This window comes from Lissotriton vulgaris, chromosome 4_1, assembly GCF_964263255.1.
Source record: "Lissotriton vulgaris chromosome 4_1, aLisVul1.2, whole genome shotgun sequence".
Classification (NCBI taxonomy): Eukaryota; Metazoa; Chordata; class Amphibia; order Caudata; family Salamandridae; genus Lissotriton; species Lissotriton vulgaris.
Genome location: NC_141691.1, coordinates 770,750,615 through 770,772,489, shown reverse-complemented (window position 1 = coordinate 770,772,489; position 21,875 = coordinate 770,750,615). Strand labels below are relative to the sequence as shown.

General features: G+C 43.1%; 1 protein-coding gene across 4 annotated transcripts in view; it reads left to right on the top strand.

The window, feature by feature from the left end:
- Positions 1–21,875, top strand: part of KDM1B (lysine demethylase 1B) — a 725,553-nt gene that overhangs the window by 85,872 nt on the left and 617,806 nt on the right. For 2 of the 4 annotated variants that reach the window (XM_086965105.1, XM_086965104.1), the window contains 3 exons: positions 7,590–7,688; positions 7,788–7,882; positions 20,639–20,728. In XM_086965105.1, coding sequence (XP_086821231.1) covers positions 7,590–7,688; positions 7,788–7,882; positions 20,639–20,728 — 284 coding nt within the window. Of the gene's footprint in view, positions 1–7,589; positions 7,715–7,787; positions 7,883–20,638; positions 20,729–21,875 lie in introns of all 4 variants that reach the window. The other 2 variants (XM_086965107.1, XM_086965106.1) reach the window with 1 other exon arrangement.

Genomic DNA, 21,875 nt, shown 5'->3' with positions numbered 1-21,875 from the left:
TACATGTGTGTTTTGATATTTTTACTCCTCCCCCAGTTGACAGCCATGGCCCAGTTTAGTGAGCTATTAGCTGGCTCCTTAGGGAACTGGATACTCGTTATTGTGTACATTTTTTGAGCACCGCTTCTTTAAGATGCCATAGCGGTACTTTAAATACTACGATTTTGCTATTGAGGGTAAGATTTCATCCATAAAACATTCAAATTTGCATTCACTTTTGACGTCAAAGAATTTAAGAGTCAGTTTCCCGATTTTGGAGTTTTGAAGTGGGTAACTATGAATGTATTCCCAGTATCGTGCCTTCAGTAACTTTTTTGAACTGTGAGTTAAAGAATCGGGATCTGACCAAAAGCTATGTAAACCTAGTTTTAAAAACCATTTTTCAATGTGCAATAGCCAGCTTAATCTTACACTATTTTTTATCTGTAGGATTTCCTTTAGTGCTGCTCTATAGTCTACTAGTTCATCAGTGGACCAGAGACGAACCCAGAAGAGTAGCAGGCGTAGGGAGGCATGGTCATCGGAACGTCGTACATTTAGATCCCAAAATAGAGGAATTAAAGGAGTACAGCCTGGGACAGCTAAAAGTTGTCTAAAAAAGCAATTGTCCTGTAGTGAAAAGGAGTCTCTGGCTACATGTCCCCACAGTTCTGCCCCATATAGGGTGGCAGATTGAGCTTTATACTTATATAGTTCAATGGCTGGTGATACTGGCTTGAGGAAGCTACTTTTATGCTTCCTTATTATGGGAGCTTGGCTTTGTATTAGCATTAGCCGGGACTTTTCTATCTGTGAGGTCCAATTCATTTTGGAGTCAAGGCTGATACCCAAGTATTCAACATTTTGGACCTGTTCAATATTCTCCTTATTTACGCAAAAAACTTTTTAAAAATCTTTGTGGGTTGATGGACATAACCTTAGTTTATGAAGAATTAATTTCAAGGTTTTTGTCCAAACAGTACGAATAAAATGCATTTAATAAATTCTGTAGTCCTTTAGGGGTCTGGGATATTAAAATCGTGTCATCCACAAATAGTAACGCCGGAACGGCTTGACCACTCAACTTGGGAGAGTCATGATCGCAGCCCAAGAAGGTGTCAGGGATGTCATTGACATAAAGAGGGAAGAGAGTTGGCGCCAAGACGCAGCCTTGCCTTACCCCTCTCACTATGTCAATTTTTTCTGTCAATTCCCCATTGGGTCCCCACCTTACTCTTGCATAATTCCCTTCATGGAGCCTTATTAGTTGGTGTAATATGTCACCAGAGAGTCCCATATCTCTTAATGATTTCCACAGTTTGCCTCTTGGGACCAAATCAAAGGCGGCCCTGAGGTCCACAAAGGCTACATATAGATGGGAGTTCCTTATATTAATATATTTCCAAACTAAACATAAAAATCTAAAAACCTGATCCACTGTGCTAATTTTAGCTCTAAACCCTGTCTGATATTTTGTTAAAATAGTTATCTTCAATCCAAATGTTAAGCTTAAATAAAAGTTGTCGTGCAAAAATCTTTTGGAGTACATCCAAAAAATCTTTTGGCGTACATCCAAAAGACTAATTGGTCTATAGTGGGCCGGGTTAGATCTATCCTCCTTCTTGAAGATGGTTACAATTTCGGCACTCCGCCACGTCTCCGGTATTGGAGCCCCTCTTAGGATATCATTACTAAGTAGATTAATGTATGGAGCCCAAAGGAGATTTTCGTGTTTCCAAAGATCGCCAGGAATTCTGTCTGGGCCCGGGGCTTACCCTGTTTAACTGCATTGATGGCAAGTATAGTGTCAGATAAACTAAATGTTATGGGAGTAATACACGGTTTAACTTGTAAACTCCCTAATGTACAGTCGTCTTCTTCTTCCCCGCCACACGAATACAGGGATGAGAAGTGCTTGACTCAGACACTTTCTTCAAGGAATCTATCCCTTGATGGACTACTTTCTTTCGAGCCACTCGCAATCAGCTTCCAGAAAAGGGACTGGTCTTTTGTTTTACATGCTGAAAGCAAGTCCGACCAGACTCTACCATCCCATTCTCTTTTTGCAAGATCAAGTATCTTTTTATAGTGCATCCTTTTTTCTCTAATAATGTTAATCTGGTTATCTTTTATAGCTTGTATTAATTCAGTTTTAGCATGGCGACCAGCTTTATTATACCAGCGGCCTTCCTTCGGATTAGGTTTTTTCTGGCCAAATTGTGCCTGTTTAGTGCCTTTTATGAAGATTTCTCTAAGCTGTAACATTAAGTTCTCGTGTAGCTCAACTAAAGAAGTACCCTCTCCATTGTTATCAACTAATGGGGACATTAGAGTTACATAAGAGTCATAGATTTTCTTAATGATACTTTTATTACCCATTACCGCGGGCCATTTTAAAGACCTGCGGTTATTGGATTCTAGGGGATCCTCAGACCGAGAGTTCTTGCAGGGATTTATCTCCCGTAGGGGGGCAACTAGCGTCCCGCAGATTGACAAAACTAAGGGAAGGTGGTCGCTTTCTATACGGTGGTCCACCTTTAAATCTTGAAGTATTGGCCATAAGCACATTGAGACCAGTATATAGTCTAAATGACTGGCACAACAACCTCTTTTAAAGGTAGGTTTACTTGGACAATCCGACAATAGTCGCCCATTGCAGGCGCGCAAACCGTGTTCCATTGTTAGCTTTAGTAGTTGCAAAGCCCCTTTTGAGCAAGCAACAGTGCTATTTGTGTCAATGTGAGGGATATTGTTAGCACTATCTTCCTCCCCATACATGTCTTCTAACCCCACAACTGGTTCAAGATTCCTATTGAAGTCTCCTCCAATAATCAGCTTAGTTTTGTGGTCTAGGCCGCAGATACAATTAGCTAGTTGTATTACTGTTTCAGAATCCTTATTAGGGGATTGTGGTCTGTTATAGATATTAATAATACAGACCGGCCAGCCTTTTCCATCTCTGAATTTTATCGCCCGGATGTCTGGACTGTTACAGTCTATTTGTTTAACATCAATTCCTAATGTTATTCTTACCCAGATGTTCAGGCCACCAGATGATCTACCCTTGTTCAGATTGCTAGCTGGAATAAAGAAAGATCTATACCCAATTTTAAAAACATTTTCTAAGGCCCAGGTTTCCTTGAACAGAATGAAGTCCCTCCTATTAATGTATTCCTGCCATGCTGGATCAGGAATATTTTTCCCTATGCCAGCAATGTTCCAAGATATTATTAATAACTTAGAGTTATCCTCGTCCTTAGTAAGTGTAGCTATTGGGCTATTAATCGCACCAATATTCTCTGTGGTTTTGGGGGTTAACAAATTTAAATTTAAGTTTCCACCCGTATTCGTTAAAGTGGGATCTATAGACTGACTATTTCTCTAGAGTTACACCTGCGGTTGCTTGCATAGGTGAAATCTGTTGTTAATATAGATTCACCTATTTCATTTGTATCTCCCAGTCAATAAACTTCATCTAGCCCATAGAGTGGTGCAAATAGGTTATTTATAGCCACCCAGGGATTAGGAGCATAGCCATCTGCCAACACCATGTGGGTAGGGATGTACTGGTTTCTGTACTGCCGCATTTCCCTCGGTCTATAGAAGTAAGTGAGATCTTTCGTGCAAATTGAGTCCTTATTCATATACTGATATTCTTCGCTAATTAGTCTCACTACTTTGCTATCTCTGAAGTTGACAATGATTGTATCCCTTGAATGTCTTTTGGTTTTCTGCCTATCCAGTTGACTCTTCTAGCAAATATCACCTCTCCATTCAGATGTCTAGGGATTGGCCTATTATTATTTAACCAGAATGTCACCTTATTTTTCAGTTCTTGGTAGGATTCTGATTTCCCATTTTTTAGTTCAGGAACACCCGTGAGTATAATGACATATGGTAGTGACTCAGGTGGTAGGTCAACCGTGGCCAAGGGAACTCTTGTAATGCTAACCTCTTTCTCTTTATTTCCTACTTCTTTTGGGGACGCAACAATTTTGGGTACATCGTTCACTTTACACGGTGTGGTGTGCAGAATAGTCTTTTCGGAAGACTTTTTAGTCTGTTTGTTAGATTGTTTATTAGTACTAGGGCCCTTTTGCAATCCTACCCCTGTAGTTTTATTGGCAGATGGACCGACTATAGGTCCTATAGTGGTTGTGGCGGGATCCATTAAGGGGGGAACCATATTCTTCATCTGGCCTCTAACTTCAATTTTTACCAGATTTTTTAATGAGGTAAAGTTGTCAAGGGTTAGCTGTTCAAGTTTCTCCAGTTTCTGTTAACCATTTTTATCCTTTCAAGGAGGGGGAGAATCAATGATTTGACAACTTTTTCTATATGTGCCATTGACACTTCAACCTCTTCTATGGGGGACAAAGGGATCTTCCCTACATGATTATCTCTGGTGTTTTTAGTAGGAGCCTTTGGTGCAATATCAGGTCTTGCTGGCACTTTAGCTGCCTGAACGCCTGGGTCAGGTAGGACGGAATCCGCCGTTTTAACAACTTTTTGTTGCCTCCCTTTCTTTGAGGTTTTAGTCCTGTTTCTTTTTATGGTATCTCTGATAGGATCGTAGTTTTGGACTTGTGTACTAACTAAATCGAATGTAGCACTATCAGTAGTTGGATCGGTCACATGCGCCTTTGTTTGTTCAACAGTGCCTGATCGGCGAGGACCCTCGCTGATATGAGACACCGCTGATCCCACATGTACATTAGGGGACTCAACCTGAGATGCAGGCCCTAATAGTGAAGAGTTCAATGAGAAAGAGAAATCTGTACTTAGGTCAGCTGCAAACTGCAAATTTGGAGTTTGTGAAAGACTACTATTGTTATTGTGTAGCCCCTGTAGGGTGTTTTGTGTGGATAAGTTGTTAGAATCGTTGGAGTTAGGGTCAGTCCTAGGGTCAGTCCTAGCCATGCTAAAACTGAATTAATATAAGAGTCCACAAGTAATGAGATGGAATTGTCTGCCTGTGACACAGTAGTGTCAGTTTATGTTTGCTGCAGACACATATTTGGAGGTAGAGAAAGACGTCTCTCCGTATTTTCGAAGGCAGTAACAACCACACCAATTGTCTTCTGTAGCATCCTATCGATTGCTGTGAAGGTGGGCAATGGGGTTGTACCATTCTTTTTGAGTCTTGAGCTTGATCTTGTTTGGACAAGAGTATTTACCCCCATATCTCAGTTTAAAGTACGAGCAATGGACTATGAAAATGTACCTTTTTGGTCCACAACAGGAAAGTAGGTAGATGGAACCAAGGGGGGTGGCCCAGCCCAGCCTCTTCCAGCCCCGGACGGCCACAGACGGCCCGCCCTCTGCCCGGCGACCGCCCCCGCGCGTCCCGCGAGGCGGTAGATGCAACGCCTTTTTCAAGCACCTCCGGGCGCGTTTAGAGGCGTGGCCAGCTGAGGGCTCCTGGGGATGGTAGTGCACCGTTCCCCCCCGCTCTGCGGCTGCGCCTGGTGACCTTCGGCGCGTGCGGCGGGGGGGGGGGGGTAACAGCAACAAGGAAGCAGAGCAGCGCGGCGTAGAAGCAGAGCCCCGGCAGGAAAGGCTGGGGGTCCGTCAGGTGAATGCGTGAGGCAAGGGTCCACAGCGTCCGATAAGTTTTAGCTACTGGCAACCCATATAGATATATTTGTTATAATATCTTTTGCTTTGCATGTTGATCAGCCCTAACTCACCAGCTGCAAGCATTCTTTACTCCATGCCACGGGCAGTATTTGTGGTCCTCATTTTTTCATTTGTACTTCAATTCATTAATGTTTGGGATCTAAATCCATATGATCCAGTATCATTATAGGAGGTTGTGTCGCAAATTAGCAGATCTCTGGTCAACTTGGAGATTTCCAGTAACTACTGCTTGACCACACATTCAAAGGTTGATTAAAATAATCCCAGATCTTTATTCTCCTGATTCTTGGATAGTTGATGCATAAAATGATGGGCGTAGTGTGAGACATGTTGGAGGTGGCCGCAGATTGTTCCAAGGTTTCTTCTTGTTGTTTCTAGGCTGCCCCACGTCTTTTCAGCGATTACTGTCTGTCGCACAGCATCCTGAATCTGTTGAAGCTTTTGCCCTTCCATGATTCCATTTATCCGCTGTTCCATTGTGATTGCGGGGTCCTTTTGGATAACCACCAGTAATATTTGTGACCACTATTACAGACCAGAATCAGTGAAAGAAATATCATGCATCCCAAGTTAACTTCCAGTTCAGTTCCGTAGGAGGTATAAAAACCCAAAGTGACGTGCTACCGAAGTCAGTTCTTGTGCTTGGCATGTAATAAGCAATGCCAGTTCCAAATGTTAATTAGTAATGTTCAAGATAACTTTTATTTTAATACAAATTAGGTGGCCTAAGATCCCTTAGATCTGTGAAATCTTTACAAGCAGATGACACATGTTCGGTACAACCAGGAAAGTAGAGAAATCTGTATTTGCCAGAGCAAGACCATTGAAGTATAATGCTTCAATCGATAGGCTAACAGGGACAAACTAGAGATATTGTAAAGTCACTACATGCTTTCTGACACCAGGAGTTGTAGGACTATCACTAGATTCCTGTGATGTTCTGGTGCACCATGTGTATGAAACGCGAACCAATGTTGTGCTGTACAGTATGGCAATCACATTTGTTTGCATCTCACTCACTCACACGATTCAAGCACCCAGTGCCTTATTAACTTCTCTGCTTCACCCTATATCCTTGCTTACTTCATGTAAATTGCTTCTCGATTGTTCTCAGTCCATGACATGTCCGCTTCAAGACACAATCTGCGATGAAAAAATGATTCCTGAAGGAACACGTGTCGGCTGTTAGAGATTTCAGAAACTTTTTGACCTTTGTTCGCCTAACTAGTGTTCTGATAAAAACTACCATGAACATTATTATTAAAAATTGGAATTGGCTTTGGACGCAACTGTCCAACACAGAATGTGTGATACATGTGTTACACAAGCTCACTTGTGACAACACCTGAAAATGTGATGGTAAGGACAGAGGGGCAGGCTCTGTATTGAAAAGGAGGAGACTTTATTCAGTGCCACGGACGAGGTAACTCCTCACTGGATATACAGGGTTCGGACAGTCTAATCCCCTTTTCTTGTCTTTGGTCTCTACGAGTCAGTATTAGTCTATTGACCTGTAAATCTGAGATATTGCTCTTGTGTGTCCACATGCTTCATGGATGGTCTAAATATGTCAAGCTTGCCTGCTTGACTTCCACGAGTTTACCAAAATGTAGATTGAAAAAAATAGCCTTGCAATCAAAGTTTGCAGTCACGCGCTGTATTCGAACAACTGCATCTAGTTGTTTAAATGTTAGTCTTCCCCAACAGAAAAAGACCACTCCAAAGAGCATGCCTCTCCAGCAGGAGTTCATCTGTTGTTGAGCTACATCTGTGTAGGGGTTAATTTACACATCTCCACTGACGTTTTAATAAAAGCTATAACAACTTAACTTATCTATGTCTTGCTTTTGTTATGCCTTTAATGCATTAGTGTTTTACCGAAATGGCGAGGACCTATTGAATGGCCTGCAATGCATGATCTAAATGTGCATTTCTTCATTTTAATGATGACCTTTTTTACTTTGGACAAGGTGAAGAAAAAAGTTTGTGACAAATCGGATGACGAGGAGGATTCTTCAGAGAAGAAATACAGGAAGTGCGAGAAAGCTGGCTGCACTTCTGCATATCCTGTATGCTTTGCCAGTACTGCTGAAAGGTTAATCAATTTTTTTTTATATTCTTATGGACTTGTATGTGAACACTGATAATCCTATTTCAAACATTTACAGGTGGAACATTTTACTTTGGTCACAGTTCTGTGCTACTTAGAGTTGCCCTGTCTGCAGTTGAGACAAACGTTATTATCAAATGAAGTAATGACCATGTAAGTACATTCATGGGTATCCTAAACTTAAATATCCTACACAACTAGCTGTAATTGTAGTTTTACAAAGCATACTGTTTTGCTAACCTAAAAAGATTGCTTTCACGTTTCTTTAGTTCTTCGTGTAGTGAAAGTTGTAGAGATCCCGCAATAATAAAATTGTCATATATTTTTCATCCTTCTGGATTTACACAAGGTATTGAATATGTTTAGCCCTTCTACAGATTGGCTAGTGAGTAGTTCTTTTCGTTTGTACTCAAAAATCCTCCCCTGTTTGCTGGGGACTCAAATTATCATTTGTATGTTCGTGTATTTTTTATGGTGCAGTCGCTGCTTCAGAGAAATGGTGCACATTCACAGGCTGTGATACGGTTCACCATTTTTTTTTACCAGATTTGTTTTCAAGAGAGAATTCTACAGTTCAGTCTTGAAATGGCCGAGGTAATTGGTTAGCCAGATCTGTGTCCTGGTGAAATTATAGGGTTTGAGTGTTTAGCAGAAAGCTTTTCATGTACTTTCTCCTTTCTTACACTTCTTTGTACTCACGCCTCACTCTGTTGCTGCGCCTCATGTGAAGTATGAGTTCTTGATCCTACTCACCAAATACAGTTGCTTATTGGAGTTCACTACCTTAACGTTGGCATAGCAGGCCATGATTGTGATGGCTCTGAAAGGAAGGAAGTTTGTCAATAATTGGGAGGGAGGCAAAATGGTCGCTGGGCATAGATACACCAAGTGACAGTTTTATGAATGATTTGCACAACTAATACTCAGGTTAGCAATACTGGTGTAGAGTGAATCCATAAACAATGAAAACTCCTAAATAAAACCTGTTGTGAACGAACGACTAACTGGTTTACAGGTGTGCAAATTTAAGCATCAACACACACGTGTTGTGCCTTCTGTCAGGCAAAAATAGAGTCTAACTCATTACACTGTTTGTGTGCACTACTCCAAAGCCAAGTTGTGACTTACATTTCTGATTTTTTAAAATTGTTTCTATTGTCATTTATCTGATTTACATACCATCACAGTTCTAGGACAGAACATATGTGAAGTGAGAGCAAAATGTGTGGAAGAGTGCCAAGTCCAAAAGAACAGATGCATACAGAACAGCAACATGTGATGATATTGAAACACGAAACAGCTATTCATGCATAGACCTCCAGTTGAGCCACTGAAGTAGCATCATATAAAGTATCAAACAATAATACAACGTTCGTATAGGTTAGGCCTGCTGGAACACAAAGACATCAAAATTGTAATAAATTGCAATCAATATATGTTTTGGAACCAATCCAAAGAAAAATTAAGGTATACAAGTAAGCAATAAACCTATAAAGAAATCAAATAGGAACCACACTTGCTCCTTAGTACAACGTAGAGTAACATAGAAGTATTGAATCCAGGGGGGGACCGAAGAGGCTGAGCATGATATCAGCAAATAATGATTGAGGTCCAGGTGTCATGGTCCATACACAATGCAATATGGGGGAGGAGAACGGGTGGGTGCCACTATAGTCAGCAGGTGCAAGTTTAGGACCGTTGGTGCTGCTTCACGGAATTTGTCTAAAAGGGCGTCCCACATGTCAGAGATTGGATATTTTTGAAGTTCCCTCACCTCCTCCCTGTGTAACAGCGCGCTCTCCGCCTGAGCCCATGCCAACATGCACATAACCCACGCAGAGGATGCTTGAGGATTTGCTGCCTTCCACTTAAGGGTAATCCGTCGCTTTGCCAATAGGAGATTGAGGTCTGCAAACTGCGCTGCCGCCCTGTGTTTCTTAGCGCGGCAATAGAGCCCAAGGATACACACCTCCCACATATATGTTAAAACAGATCCAGTATAGATAGCATTGCAAGTCTGGGATGACTTTGTTCCAGTAGCCAGTGGGTACCAGGCAAGACCAAAACAAGTGTACCCATTTCACGCCACATGCCGGACAACGGACATGCAGCGTCATTGCGATGCAGTTTTATTTTTTGGGGGTTTGGGTAAACGCAGTGTAGGATGTACAATTTGTAATCAATTTGAAACAGGTGTTTTGGGACACTAATGTGTAGCATGAGTCTCCATTGACTGTCTCTTCACGCACGACCAAGATCCATGTCCCAGTGTCTCCGCAGTGTGCCGAATGATACTGCAGTGTATGTGTGTGCATGGCATCAGCTAACCACCACCTATGACTTGTAAATATTGGATGACAAGATGTTGTGGGGGTTCCGGCCCTATCGCTCCCCAGGATTGGTTCAACACCACAAGAAAGGAAGCATGTGGGAGGAATAGACCAGGCAGGAGTTTAGAGCCTGCCAGTAACTCCTCTTTTCTCCAGTATTGGGTTGTCTTTCATAGATTCACATGCTTGAATCATTCCCCGTCATCGAAGTGGGAGTCCCACGGTACATAAAATAGCAAATAATATATACATATATATACCTAGTATAACAATAGCATAGCTAAACCAGCATTGGCATAGCCAATAGGTCTCGCCTTTGGGACCTTATAAGTGTTTAGTTATCCAGCACAATATTCTTGGTGCAACAACATCAACTGTTGCATGGCTTAACTCTTATAAGGTCCCAAAGGTGAGACCTATTGGCTATGCCAATGCTTGTTTTTATTTGCTTTGAGTCTCGCCATATCAGAGTCCCAGCCACTTCGTACAAGTGCAATAAGTAGCCAGTCCCAAGAGAGGGTTGGAGTGTAAAAATATATTACCAATGTGGTGAAATGTACTCCTAGAGAAAGATGATTTCTTTATGTAATTTGGCCATGGGGGTTGTAAACGTCATGCAGATGTGTTTATTGGATGAGACAGTGTGCCGGTTTTATTTACTTTTTAACCAGGGGAGAATCCCCCCAAACTTCAGCTGAAAATAGATGGTGCTTGCGGCAATCCAGCTCTGCAGGCAGTGGGCAGTGCCAGTGGTGGAAGAGGACTGCGCTAGTGGTGGAAGTTGAACATTGCTAAAGAACTAATTTGGTACTCTGCACTTACATTGTTTTTACATTGTAAGCACTGCAGCCAAATAAGTGATCCGGGCTCTCTGTAAAATAAGGTGGACATATATGCATGTAAAAAGTTCTTCAGGAGCTGTCTTTGGTAATTTTGTGAAGGAGGGATTCGCAAATGCATTGTTGGATTGATTGTCAACATAAAAACACTCCCGGCGTGATAAGGCAAAGGGTTAAAAACCTACTGCTAAGATCTGTCACTTACTCTAATCTTAGTGGGCGCACTCAGCATGTTAATCTTCAACGGTATCCGTACGTATCACTGAGTGTGTTAAATATCATCTGTTATTACAGTGCTTCGAAACGGCAAGCCCGTGAGAGCTGCTACCTACATTTGCATTACAACAGGCATTATTCTTCTAAGTGAGACAAAGCCATAGGATGCAGTACACTTGTGCTCGCAGCGTTTACCTACCTGATATAGGGGACCAGGGGGTCGACGTGGTGGAGGAGGGCGGCGGTGATGAAGGAGAAGATGAAGGATGCCGAGGACCAAACTACCAACGCCCTAGACCAAATGCACAGGCCCTGCTGGAACCACCACATACGTGACCCTGCCTCCACCCACAGATGACAATACAAAACTATCCCGGGGCTATTTAAGCTCCTCTGAAACAGCACCTGTGGCACGTAGCGTGTCACAAAATATAATAAGCACAAATACAAAGTACAGAAACCTGGGGCAGGAGTAGTCCCCAGAGGGGAGAGCGCCATGCGCACTCCAACGGCCCGGAGGCTCGGAAGCCCCCTGCGCCATTCAAGTGCTACCACAGCCTCACCGCTTCACAGGCGACGTCGTTAGTTTATACAAAATAGCCACGTAAATGTTCCAGTATGTGGTGTTGTACATCTGCTCATCTGCAGTCACTGCAAGTACTTTCAGTTTCCATTCTCTGATGTAGGAGCAGGACGAAGCCAACAGGAAAGAGACGCTTATTTCTACTTTTACAAGGTTGGCAGCCTTGGTGGCGCAATCGCGTACTTTTCAGGGACTGGCGACAAGGACGACGAGGAGTGGCGATGGACCGATGCCCGGGTCTGTTTGCACAATGTGGGAGGAGCCGCATGTGGTCTGGTGCTACACTGGAGCTGAATCAGTGGAAGTGTTCTTTATCCCCACTGGGCAAACCCGTGTTAAGCCCTTGCGCCTCAGTTCTCTTTTCTGTCAGAACTGAAGTGCTAATAAGGCGATTAATTCCAGCCAACAGACTTTGGGGCAGATTTCAAATAAAACAAGCGGAGTACGGCGAGCTGTGCAGAACAAAAGAAATGCGCGCCCGCCATTGTGAAAGTGAAAACTGGGCATGGCATTTGGGGGGAGAGAGGAGGGGGCCTGCGCCGGTTTCACTTGCGGGAGCAAGCAGGAACCATCTGTTAATTACAAACAGATGGTTTTAAACCTCGCTCCCGCAAGAGAATCGCCAAACGTGCACGCGTTGCCATTGAAAGCAATGCAATGCGTGTACGTTTTTGCCTGCAAAACTGAATCGGTTTCTAAAGGTCTTTTCCTAATCAGCGCATGCGTGCTGTGTAGGCGAGATCTACAAATTCCATAGGAAGTATTGTAACATAGCAATCAATTGGAAAAAACGTGTCACTTTATTAGCTCGTCCAACTCAATAGATCTAGTCCAAACTCCAGCCAATCAGGTGTCATCACCCTCTAGAACCTTCTCCCAAGAGGCTCAGTCCCTCAGATTTTCTACCGTACGTCGTGTGAAGGGAGTCTCCCTGAGCTCTGCTCAGTACTTCAACTTTCCTCTTCAGGAATTCTGCTTACATCTTCACTACAATGTCTACTACAAAGAAATCATTCCTCAGACACTGTGAGTCTTGTGGAAAATTGCGACTTCATTCTGAAGACCCACACAAAAAGTGTATCCACTGCCTACATCCTGACCATCAGGTGAGAGATTGTAAAATATGCCGGACTTTTCCTCAAAAGACCTTAAGAGACAGAGAAGGACGTCTATTTCTGTGGCTACAGAAGCTCAAGGTTAAGGATGACCTATTATCTGATGTTGAGAGGGATTCCTCTCTCAAGACTGTTGCCTCTAAGAAAAGGGCTAGTGAGGCGGAGATGACATCTCCTAAGGCTAAGGTGCTGAAGAAACACCACTCTTCTAAGCGTGAAGACCAACCTTCCTCATCCAATGGACTCCAGCTTTCCCTAAGGGTCAATCTCCACCTTCTACGCCTCCGACATCTTAGTCTCAGGCTTCAAAATCTCTGCCTGAGAGATTTTTTCCACAGAAAACTGGTATCTCGTCGACGAGCTCCTCGTCGATTATCCCTCGACAAAGTCCTCCGTCGTCACAACTACGACGACAACTGCTACCTTCTCTTTGCCTAAACCTGCTATGGTGATGTCATTGGCGTCTTCTCCATTGATGCTTGTCTCAGTGACGGTGATGCCTAAGTCAACTACTACCTCTCTCTCTCTTTGTTGACACCGAAAAAGAAGAAGAGAGGCGTCCGTCGACTGGACCCTCCAAGTATCAACCAGTTCCATTGACACTTGCCTTGTCGGCGCCTAGCCTCGTCGACTGTTGTCTTGCCGACGCCTACTTTGTCGACGGTTCCTCAGTCGATGGCAATGAAGTCTTTTACAAACAGAGGTACAGATATGTCTCTCGTCAACTGCTGTAGATTCTTCGGCGGAATCTGGTATCACCTCCAGGTTTGATGCCTCTAGTTTCTCTGAAGCCTTCAGCAGCCCTTTTTCCGCCCTCCGAACCAAAAAAGGTCTCTTTACTCCAACGTAGACAGTCTTCAATGGACCTTTTATTGCCAATTCAAGCTTCTCCTAATCTTCCAGTGCAACTGTTTAATTATGGGGCAGATGAGCAGGATTCAGAGGAATATGATAGGTTTCGAGCTGCTCATAGTCCTTCAAAACTTCTCATCAAGTGCCAGCATATAGATGATGACCAAGAGTATGACTATTACTCAGAACCAAATATTCAATCACAGCCTGAAAATACGACTGCACAGATGCCTTTGTCACTCATTTCTAATTTGCAACATATGCTTGATGACTACTACCGCCATTTTCCTCCTTTAGAGCCAGCTTCATCGATCCCTCAGACGCCTATTCCTCCGCCTTCATCAGTCGTTGAGCCGCCTTCTCTGGTATCTCCGGTGGCATCTACTTCTCACAACATATAGGACACACATACCACTGATGAGGACAGAGAAGAAGGCGAGTTAGATGATAGATTCCTACTTACTGAGTGGGACAATTACCAAATCCAGACTCCTTCGCCTACCACTTCAACTCCTGTTGACTCTCCACCTGTGGATATAGGTGGATTTCATGTCCTTATGGGCAGAGCGGCCAAGAGATTCCATCTCTCTATGGTCTCCAAGGACGAGGATTGTTTTCTATATGATTTTAAAAAATCAGCCACCGAAATAGGTTTGGGCTATACCTATAATTGATTTCTTCTGACAGAAGGGTTTGAAGGTCATGAAGACCCCTGTCTCCATTCCTGCAGTCCTGCCACGCTTGGATAAAAATACAAGGCACCAGACAATTCATCCAGCCTGTTTTAATTGGTCAACCAAAGCCGGACTCTGTTATTTCTCAAGCGGCACAACGTTGTGCCAGTAAACCCTCGTCTCCTTTTTTGCCTCCTCCTGATCGAGAGGGCAGACGCCTTGACTCCATTGGGAAGACATTTTCCACCATGGCGGCAACTACTGTCCGGGCGGCTAATTCCCTTGCCATCCTAGGCCTCTGAAAGGCAAATGTGGTTGGACATTTCTCCTTTTATCGACATGTTGCCTGAAGATTCTAGAATCGAAGCTTTAAAGATTCTCCAGGAGGGTGAGCGGATCTCTGCCGAGATCATTGACTGCGCAGTGGATGTCTCTTCCATGGGTTTTTGCCAACTGGCAGGAGCAGCAGTCCTCCAAAGGCAGGCCTGGTTAAGAGATACTTCCTTTCGACAGGAAGTACAAACTGAAATTATCGATATGCCTTTCGATGGCGAATCACTTTTCGGGCAGCATATAGATTACGCACTTCAAGCAATTAAAAAAAGATACCTACACCGCACTTGCTCTGGGCACTTTACAATTTAAGAATTAGCCTTTTTGTGGTGTGAGGGGTCGTGATTCTTCCTATTCCTTTTGTGGAGGCTACAATCAGAACGGGCAGTACCAATCTTATCAGGGACAACAACGTTACTCTTCTTCCCAGCAACAGCAGTCTTATCGTCAACCACCAGCTGCCTCTTATAAGCACTACAGAGGAAAATCTTCCTATAGAGGCAGAGATTCTTCAAAAAAGCAGTGACAGCCGCCACCTGCCAACCACTCTACCCATCAACCCAACCAAAGTTGGAGGGCGAATTTCCAATTTCTTCTCAAACTGTTCTGACCTTACTACAGATCGATGGGTTTTGGACATAGTGTCCGGAGTTTGTAAAATTTCCCCCAAATTCTCCTCCCAGAAGTCCTCCTCCTGCCCATCTGAAAGAACTTTAATGCCAAATCAAAGTCATGTTACAAAAAGGAGCGATCGAAGTGGTTCCAAACTTACAAAGGGGTGCAGGTTTCTATTCAAGATTCTTCCTCAAAAAAAAAAAAAACAGGGAATTGGCGCCCCATCCTGGACCTTCGTTCCCTCAACAAGTTCCTCAAAAAACAATAATTTTGAATGTTGTCTCTCCAAGAAGTACTTCAATTACTATCTCAAGGTAATTACATGACAACGCTGGACCTTCATGATGCCTATTTTCATGTTCCCATCCTACCCAGACACAGGAAATTCCTGCACTTCAGAGTGGCTGGCAGAGACTTCCAATTCAAAGTCCTTCCCTTTGGTCTCCGCTCTGCAAGTCTTGGCATCGGTGGCTGCACACCTTCTTCAAGAGGGCGTCAAAATATTTCCCTACCTCAGAACTGCCTTATAAAGGAGCAGTCGTTTACAGTTGCAACCAGACACACTCAAACATGCCGGTCTCTCTTTCAGTCACTGGGCCTGTCCATAAATCTGGAGAAGTCGCACTTCACCCTCTGTCAAGTTCGGACATTCTTGGGAGCCATGATAAATACTCAAACGGCAAAGGTGTATGTATCAAACGAAAGACCGCAACAAATTTCCAAACTGGCATCTCTTATGCGTGCAAGAAAGTCAGTTTCTGTTCGACAGTTCAAGTCGCTTCTGGGGATGCTATCTTCCTGCATCCCTCTAATTCCCAACTGTCGTCTCAAAATGAGACCCTTACAGGAGAAAATCGACAAACAATGGCAACAGGTCTCGGTGTTCTTCGACAATGTAGTCACCATCACATCTCGAAAACAGAAAGTGTTGCTATGGTGGACTCACATGCCAAACATCTCAGCAGGCCACTCCTTCATAGTGGACCCTCCAAGTATCATCCTTACAACAGACGCTTCCCTCGAGGGATTGGGGGCGCATCTTCAGGGTCGCACAGTCCAGGGAAAATGGAATGCACAGCAACGAACTTGGCACATAAACCTCTTGGAACTATTGGCGATATTCCTGGCGCTGAAATCTTTTCGCACCCTCCTTCAGGGGGCTTCAGTTTTGACCCGGACGGACAACACGACAAACATGCATTATGTGAACAAACAAGGAGGCACGAGGTCCACTTTGCTGTCCCTACAAGCTCAGCAAATTTGGAACTGGGCGATTCAACTTCAAATACCTTTAACAGCGGTTTCATGTTCCCTGAGTATCCAACATTCTAGCGGACTCCCTGAACAGGTCAATCTTGTCCAACCACGTGTGTGAACTTCATCAACCAATACTGAACCACATCTTTCAGCTGTGTGGATGGTCCAATCTGGATTTATTTTGCTACCAGACAGAACCGCAAATGCCCATTCTATGCAAGTTGGCTTCCCCAACCAGGGTCGTACGGGAATGCCTTTTTGATGAACTGGTCAACAATGTTGGCTTATGCTTTTCCACCGATTCCTCTAGTCCCAAGGGTGTTTCGGAAAATGCTGAGAGAACCATGTCGCATTCCTCTCATAGCCTCCAGATGGCCTCGCCAGATTTGATTTTCAGAACTACTCCTTCTGTCACAGGGCGATCCGATTGTGCTGCGTCCAATTCTGGATCTTCTGACGACGGACCAAGTACAGGTCTGCCATCCGGATCCGACCTCTGAGATTGGCGGCCTGGTGCCTGTACACTATGAGTTTGCCAACTTGGAGATCCCTTCGGTTGCAGGGAGGTCCTTGCTAACGCCAGGGCACCTTCCACTATCAAGACCTACAAACTTAAGTGGAAATGGTTTTGTCTTTGGTGTGAAGCTTCAAATGTTCATCCGGTTCATTCTACGCCAGAGCAACTTTTGCCTTTTTTCTTACAATTAGCAATATCTGGGTTATATCACGCTACCCTTAAGGTTTTTCTGGCCGTAATTTCCAGATTTCGACAGGATGGTTCCAACTCTCTTTATTCTTCAAGAATAATACATCAATTTTTCAAGGGCTTTTTTCTAATGTTCCCGCCAATTCGACGCCCACTTCCGTCTTGGCATCTGAACGTTGTGTTGGCTCAACTCATGAAGTCCCCATTGGAGCCCATTCATAAGGGTGATCTCAAATTCATCTCCTGGAAAATGTCATTGCTTCTAGCTCTTACTTCTGCTCGACGAGTCAGTGACATACAGGCCTTTACTATTAAACCACCTTTTCTTCAATTCACCAAAGACTCAGTGGTGCTCCGCATCCCTAAAGTGTCTTCTGATTTCCACTTAAATGAGCCAGTTATCTTAAAGACTTTTTTTCCCTAATCCACAGTCGCTGACGGAAGACTTTGCACTCTTTAGATGTTAAAAGGTGTTTAAAACTTTATCTTCAAAAAACAGCCACTGTTCAGAAATCTGATCATCTGTTTGTTGCTTACAGCAGGATGCGTAAGGGACATCCAGTAACCAAACAGACTATTGCACGATGGATATCTAGTACAATTTCCTTTTGTCATCAACAAGCGGGAAAGATACTTCAAACAACGGTCAAGGCACACTCTACCAGAGCAGTCTCCTCTTCGGCTGCACTTTTTGCTGGTGTGCCTCTTCACCAAATTTGTAGAGCTGCAACATGGTCCAGCAGACACACCGTAATCAAGCATTACTGTCTGGAAGCAGCAGACAATGTGGACACAGCCGTGGGGCAAGCAGTGCTAAGTAATCTTTTTAAATAAGGTGAGCCTCTGTTTCTTCCCTCATCCTACACTGAATGTATATTTTTATATATAGATATATTATTTTATATGTATATATACATACATATATTTCTATATTTATTTGGATATATATATATATATATATATAGATATAGATATATTACTATGGTGATATATAACTTGCTATGTGCAATTCTGGAATTACTGCTATCTACTCTGATTTAAGCATGTAAATCTATGAAATACACCCCAATACTGGAGAAGAACATAAGTTACTTACCTGTAAACTGTGGTTCTCCAGTATTGGTGTCTTTCATAGATTCTCATGCGATCCACCCACCTCCCCTCAGAGGCTCTCCTCGTTTACTTGATTCTTATGTCACTCTTGTGCTAGAAAATCTGAGGGACTGAGCCTCTGGGGAGAAGGTTCTAGAGGGTGCTGACGCCTGATTGGCTGGACTTTGGACTATATCTAATGACTTGGGCGAGCTAATAAAGTGACCAGTTCTTTCCTATTGATTGCTATGTTACAATACTTCCTATGGAATTTTTTTGCCATGCTATTGTTATACTATGTATATATGTATTTATATATTGCTATTTTATGTACTGTGGGACTTCCACTTCGACGACGGGGAATGTTTCAAGCATGTGAATCTATGAAAGACACCAATACTGGAGAACCTTTTTACAGGTAAGTAACTTATTTTCATAACCGTCCTAATACAGGTCACCCAAAGTGTGTAAACCTGCTGCATGCCACGGCATGTCCACTTCCCTGTGGGAAGTGTATATGCACCCACGTGGCATTCCAAGTAGTGGCAGGGATAGGGCACAAGGCCTTGTTAAGCAGGTAAGACACCGGGCCCTAAGTAAAACCTCAATAATGGTTAGGAGGAGGATAATGCCCAGCGGTTTTGCCCTGTCCCAAGAAGGCAAAAACATTGCAGTATTCACCAGGTTGGAGCCTACAAACCAATGTGGCACCCATTGCAGTTGGGAGGCCAAATAATACTGTTTGAAGTTGGGAACATTGAGGTCTGTGAAAAGGCAAAGCTTAAATATTGCCACTCTATGATGTGTATTATTCCAAATGAGCGCTCCTATCATGTGCCTAGGGTACGGAAAAAGGGGGAGTGCACAAATAGAGGGAGATTAGCAAAATAGTACAAAAATGTAGACCAGACTAATATTTTTGCAAGGGCCAGTCTTCTAATCAGTCCAAAAAGACACTTATGCCCATAGGTCTGTGACAGCACGGATGCGGTAGATCCTCAGATGCATGGTGAATTTGTATCCCCAAGTAACAAAAAGTGGACGTTGCCATGTAACTGTTAAGTCGTTCACCATATACAGTGGGTCTGGGCTATCAAGGTTGAAAGAGGAGAGGCATGATGTTTTCCCAACTAATTCGATGACTGGATATGGTGGCAAATTTGGTCAGGAGTCCAGCGATAGTAGGCGGTATAGAGTGGATATTGTGCAGATAAAGCAGCATGCCATCTCTATATAAACAGACAGTGTGTGTGCCACCTCCCATGGGGATTCTCGAATGCTGGCCCTTGTTACGCAGATAATTCAGCAGTGGTTCCAGCGCCAAAGAAAACAACAGAGGAAATAGTGGGCAGCCCTGGCAGGTCCCCCACTGTATTGCAGTGGGTTCTGAAATATGACAGTCAATTTTGACTCTAGCTGTGGGATCAGTGTATAGTTATTTGACCAGGCGAAGGAAAGTGGGATCCAAACCATACTGTTGAAGTACTTCAAACAAGATGGACCACTCAAGGGAGTCAAATGTTTTATGTAGACATAGTAGTAAGTAACCTGAGTGAGGATAGCATAGTGGGGAATGCACTAATAAATGAAAATAATGCCAAATCTTCCATGAGGTACTCCTGGCTGACACTAAACCGTTTTTGTCTGAGTGGATGATAAGTGGTACCAGGGGGTCCAGGCAATCCGCCCAAATTTTAGCTAAGATCTTATAGTCTGTGTTTAATAATGCAAGAGGTCTATAAGATTCAGGATCAAGTGTGTAAAGCCTGCAGGGGTGCTTGGGAAGAGATTGTGCTGACAGATGTATGTGGGTAACTGCTGACCTGAAGAAAGATAAAGAGTGAATACAGTTAATTGTGCAGCTCTTACTGTGCATTGCTAATAAGCAAAGCCCTACAGTCACAATTAAACCTAGGGCAATATTAGCTTGTGCAAGAAGGTTCAGTTATGGACTCCAATGCTAGTTCAAGTCTATACTATATGGAGGACTGAGGGGTTCTGCATGATAGGCAATGGGGGGGGGGGGATAACGCATGTAAAGGGAAAGCTGCATCTTGAGATACATGCATGCTGGTATTTGTTTTCAGTATTTGTATTTCAAAACAACCTGAGAAGGTGGTCTGCATGCTTTGAATACGGGGTACGCATACTACTCGCATATTTTCCAACATGGACATTGCTATGTATTTGTGTCTTGTACTTCATTTGAGACCATTTATATATTGATTGATATGCAAAAACCCTTTGGTCTATTTGCTGTGCCTGAGGCACTGACTCTTGCAATTCCTCTTTTGTAGATGTGCTAAAAATGGCTATACTTCTAGATGGTATCATCTCTCCTGTGGGGAGCATTTCTGCAACGAATGTTTTGACCACTACTATCGAAGGTATGACCTTTTCCTCAATTGTTTTCAAGCTCTTTCTGTGAATTCTATTGTTAGACTGCATTTTTTGTAGCTATCCTTAACATGTTTTTCTCTACTTGCTCTTTTTAGGCTGATGTTCACTCCGAACAAGATATAGCAATTGCTTGTCAATGTTTTGTTACCTTTTCTTTCACCAGCTGTTCTTTCTTCATCCGAGGCACACATTCCTTCCCCTTGAACTTTACTACTTTTTGTGCAGTCAGTAGGTCTTCTTCTAGTCTGCCGTTGTTATTTGGATAAAAAAAAAATAGTTTATAGGTATCCAGTAGAGCTTTGAAAATTGTGTTTCTTCTTGTATTTTTTTTTTATTCATATAAAATGTATATGACTGTACATCTCACCTCTACAGATCATAATTGAGGCGTTTCCACTACACTATGGTACTGTAAAATATTTAGCTATTTAATATTAACTATTTTAATATGCAGCAAATGCCAGTGGTCCAGCTTCAAGGCCACTGCATATATTTAACAAAAAATGTGATTCCAGTGGTAGCACTATAAACACCGACAATAATAAACAATGCAAGTATGCTTTAAATGAGGAAAGATGCACCAAATCTGGATATATCTGAGAAGATGGGAATATTTTGAACGCTTCCTTAACGTCTGTGATTTCACAGCTTCCATCCAGGGTAAAGGCCCAGCGATCGAAGAACCACATATATAGGAAGCATTAAAGACAATGGAGGGGGAGAGCGTTAATCCAGATACATTAGGACATTGACAGAGCAGAGAGGTGCCAGAGGTTTTACCTGCAGTTATAGATGCCAGACCCAGCAAATACCATGTTCATTTCCAAGTATATACAACAGGCAAAACTCTATAAACTGATCCCTTTGCAGATGGAGTTTTTTGAGGATCTGGTCCAGAAGGAGGAAATTATAAAAACAATCAAAGATCTGAAGACATCAACAGTGCTTGGCCCTCATGACTTCATGCCTCTCTTTGAATAAACATATTGTCCCTTAGTGATTGGCCTCATGAGACCTTTCATTTCTTTTATCACTGATAGGAAGCAAAAGTGATAATCTCATTGATTTTTAAATTGAGGAAAGATGGAGTAGACTTCAGGTCTTATCGGCCTGTATTCCTCCTACTCCGGGATT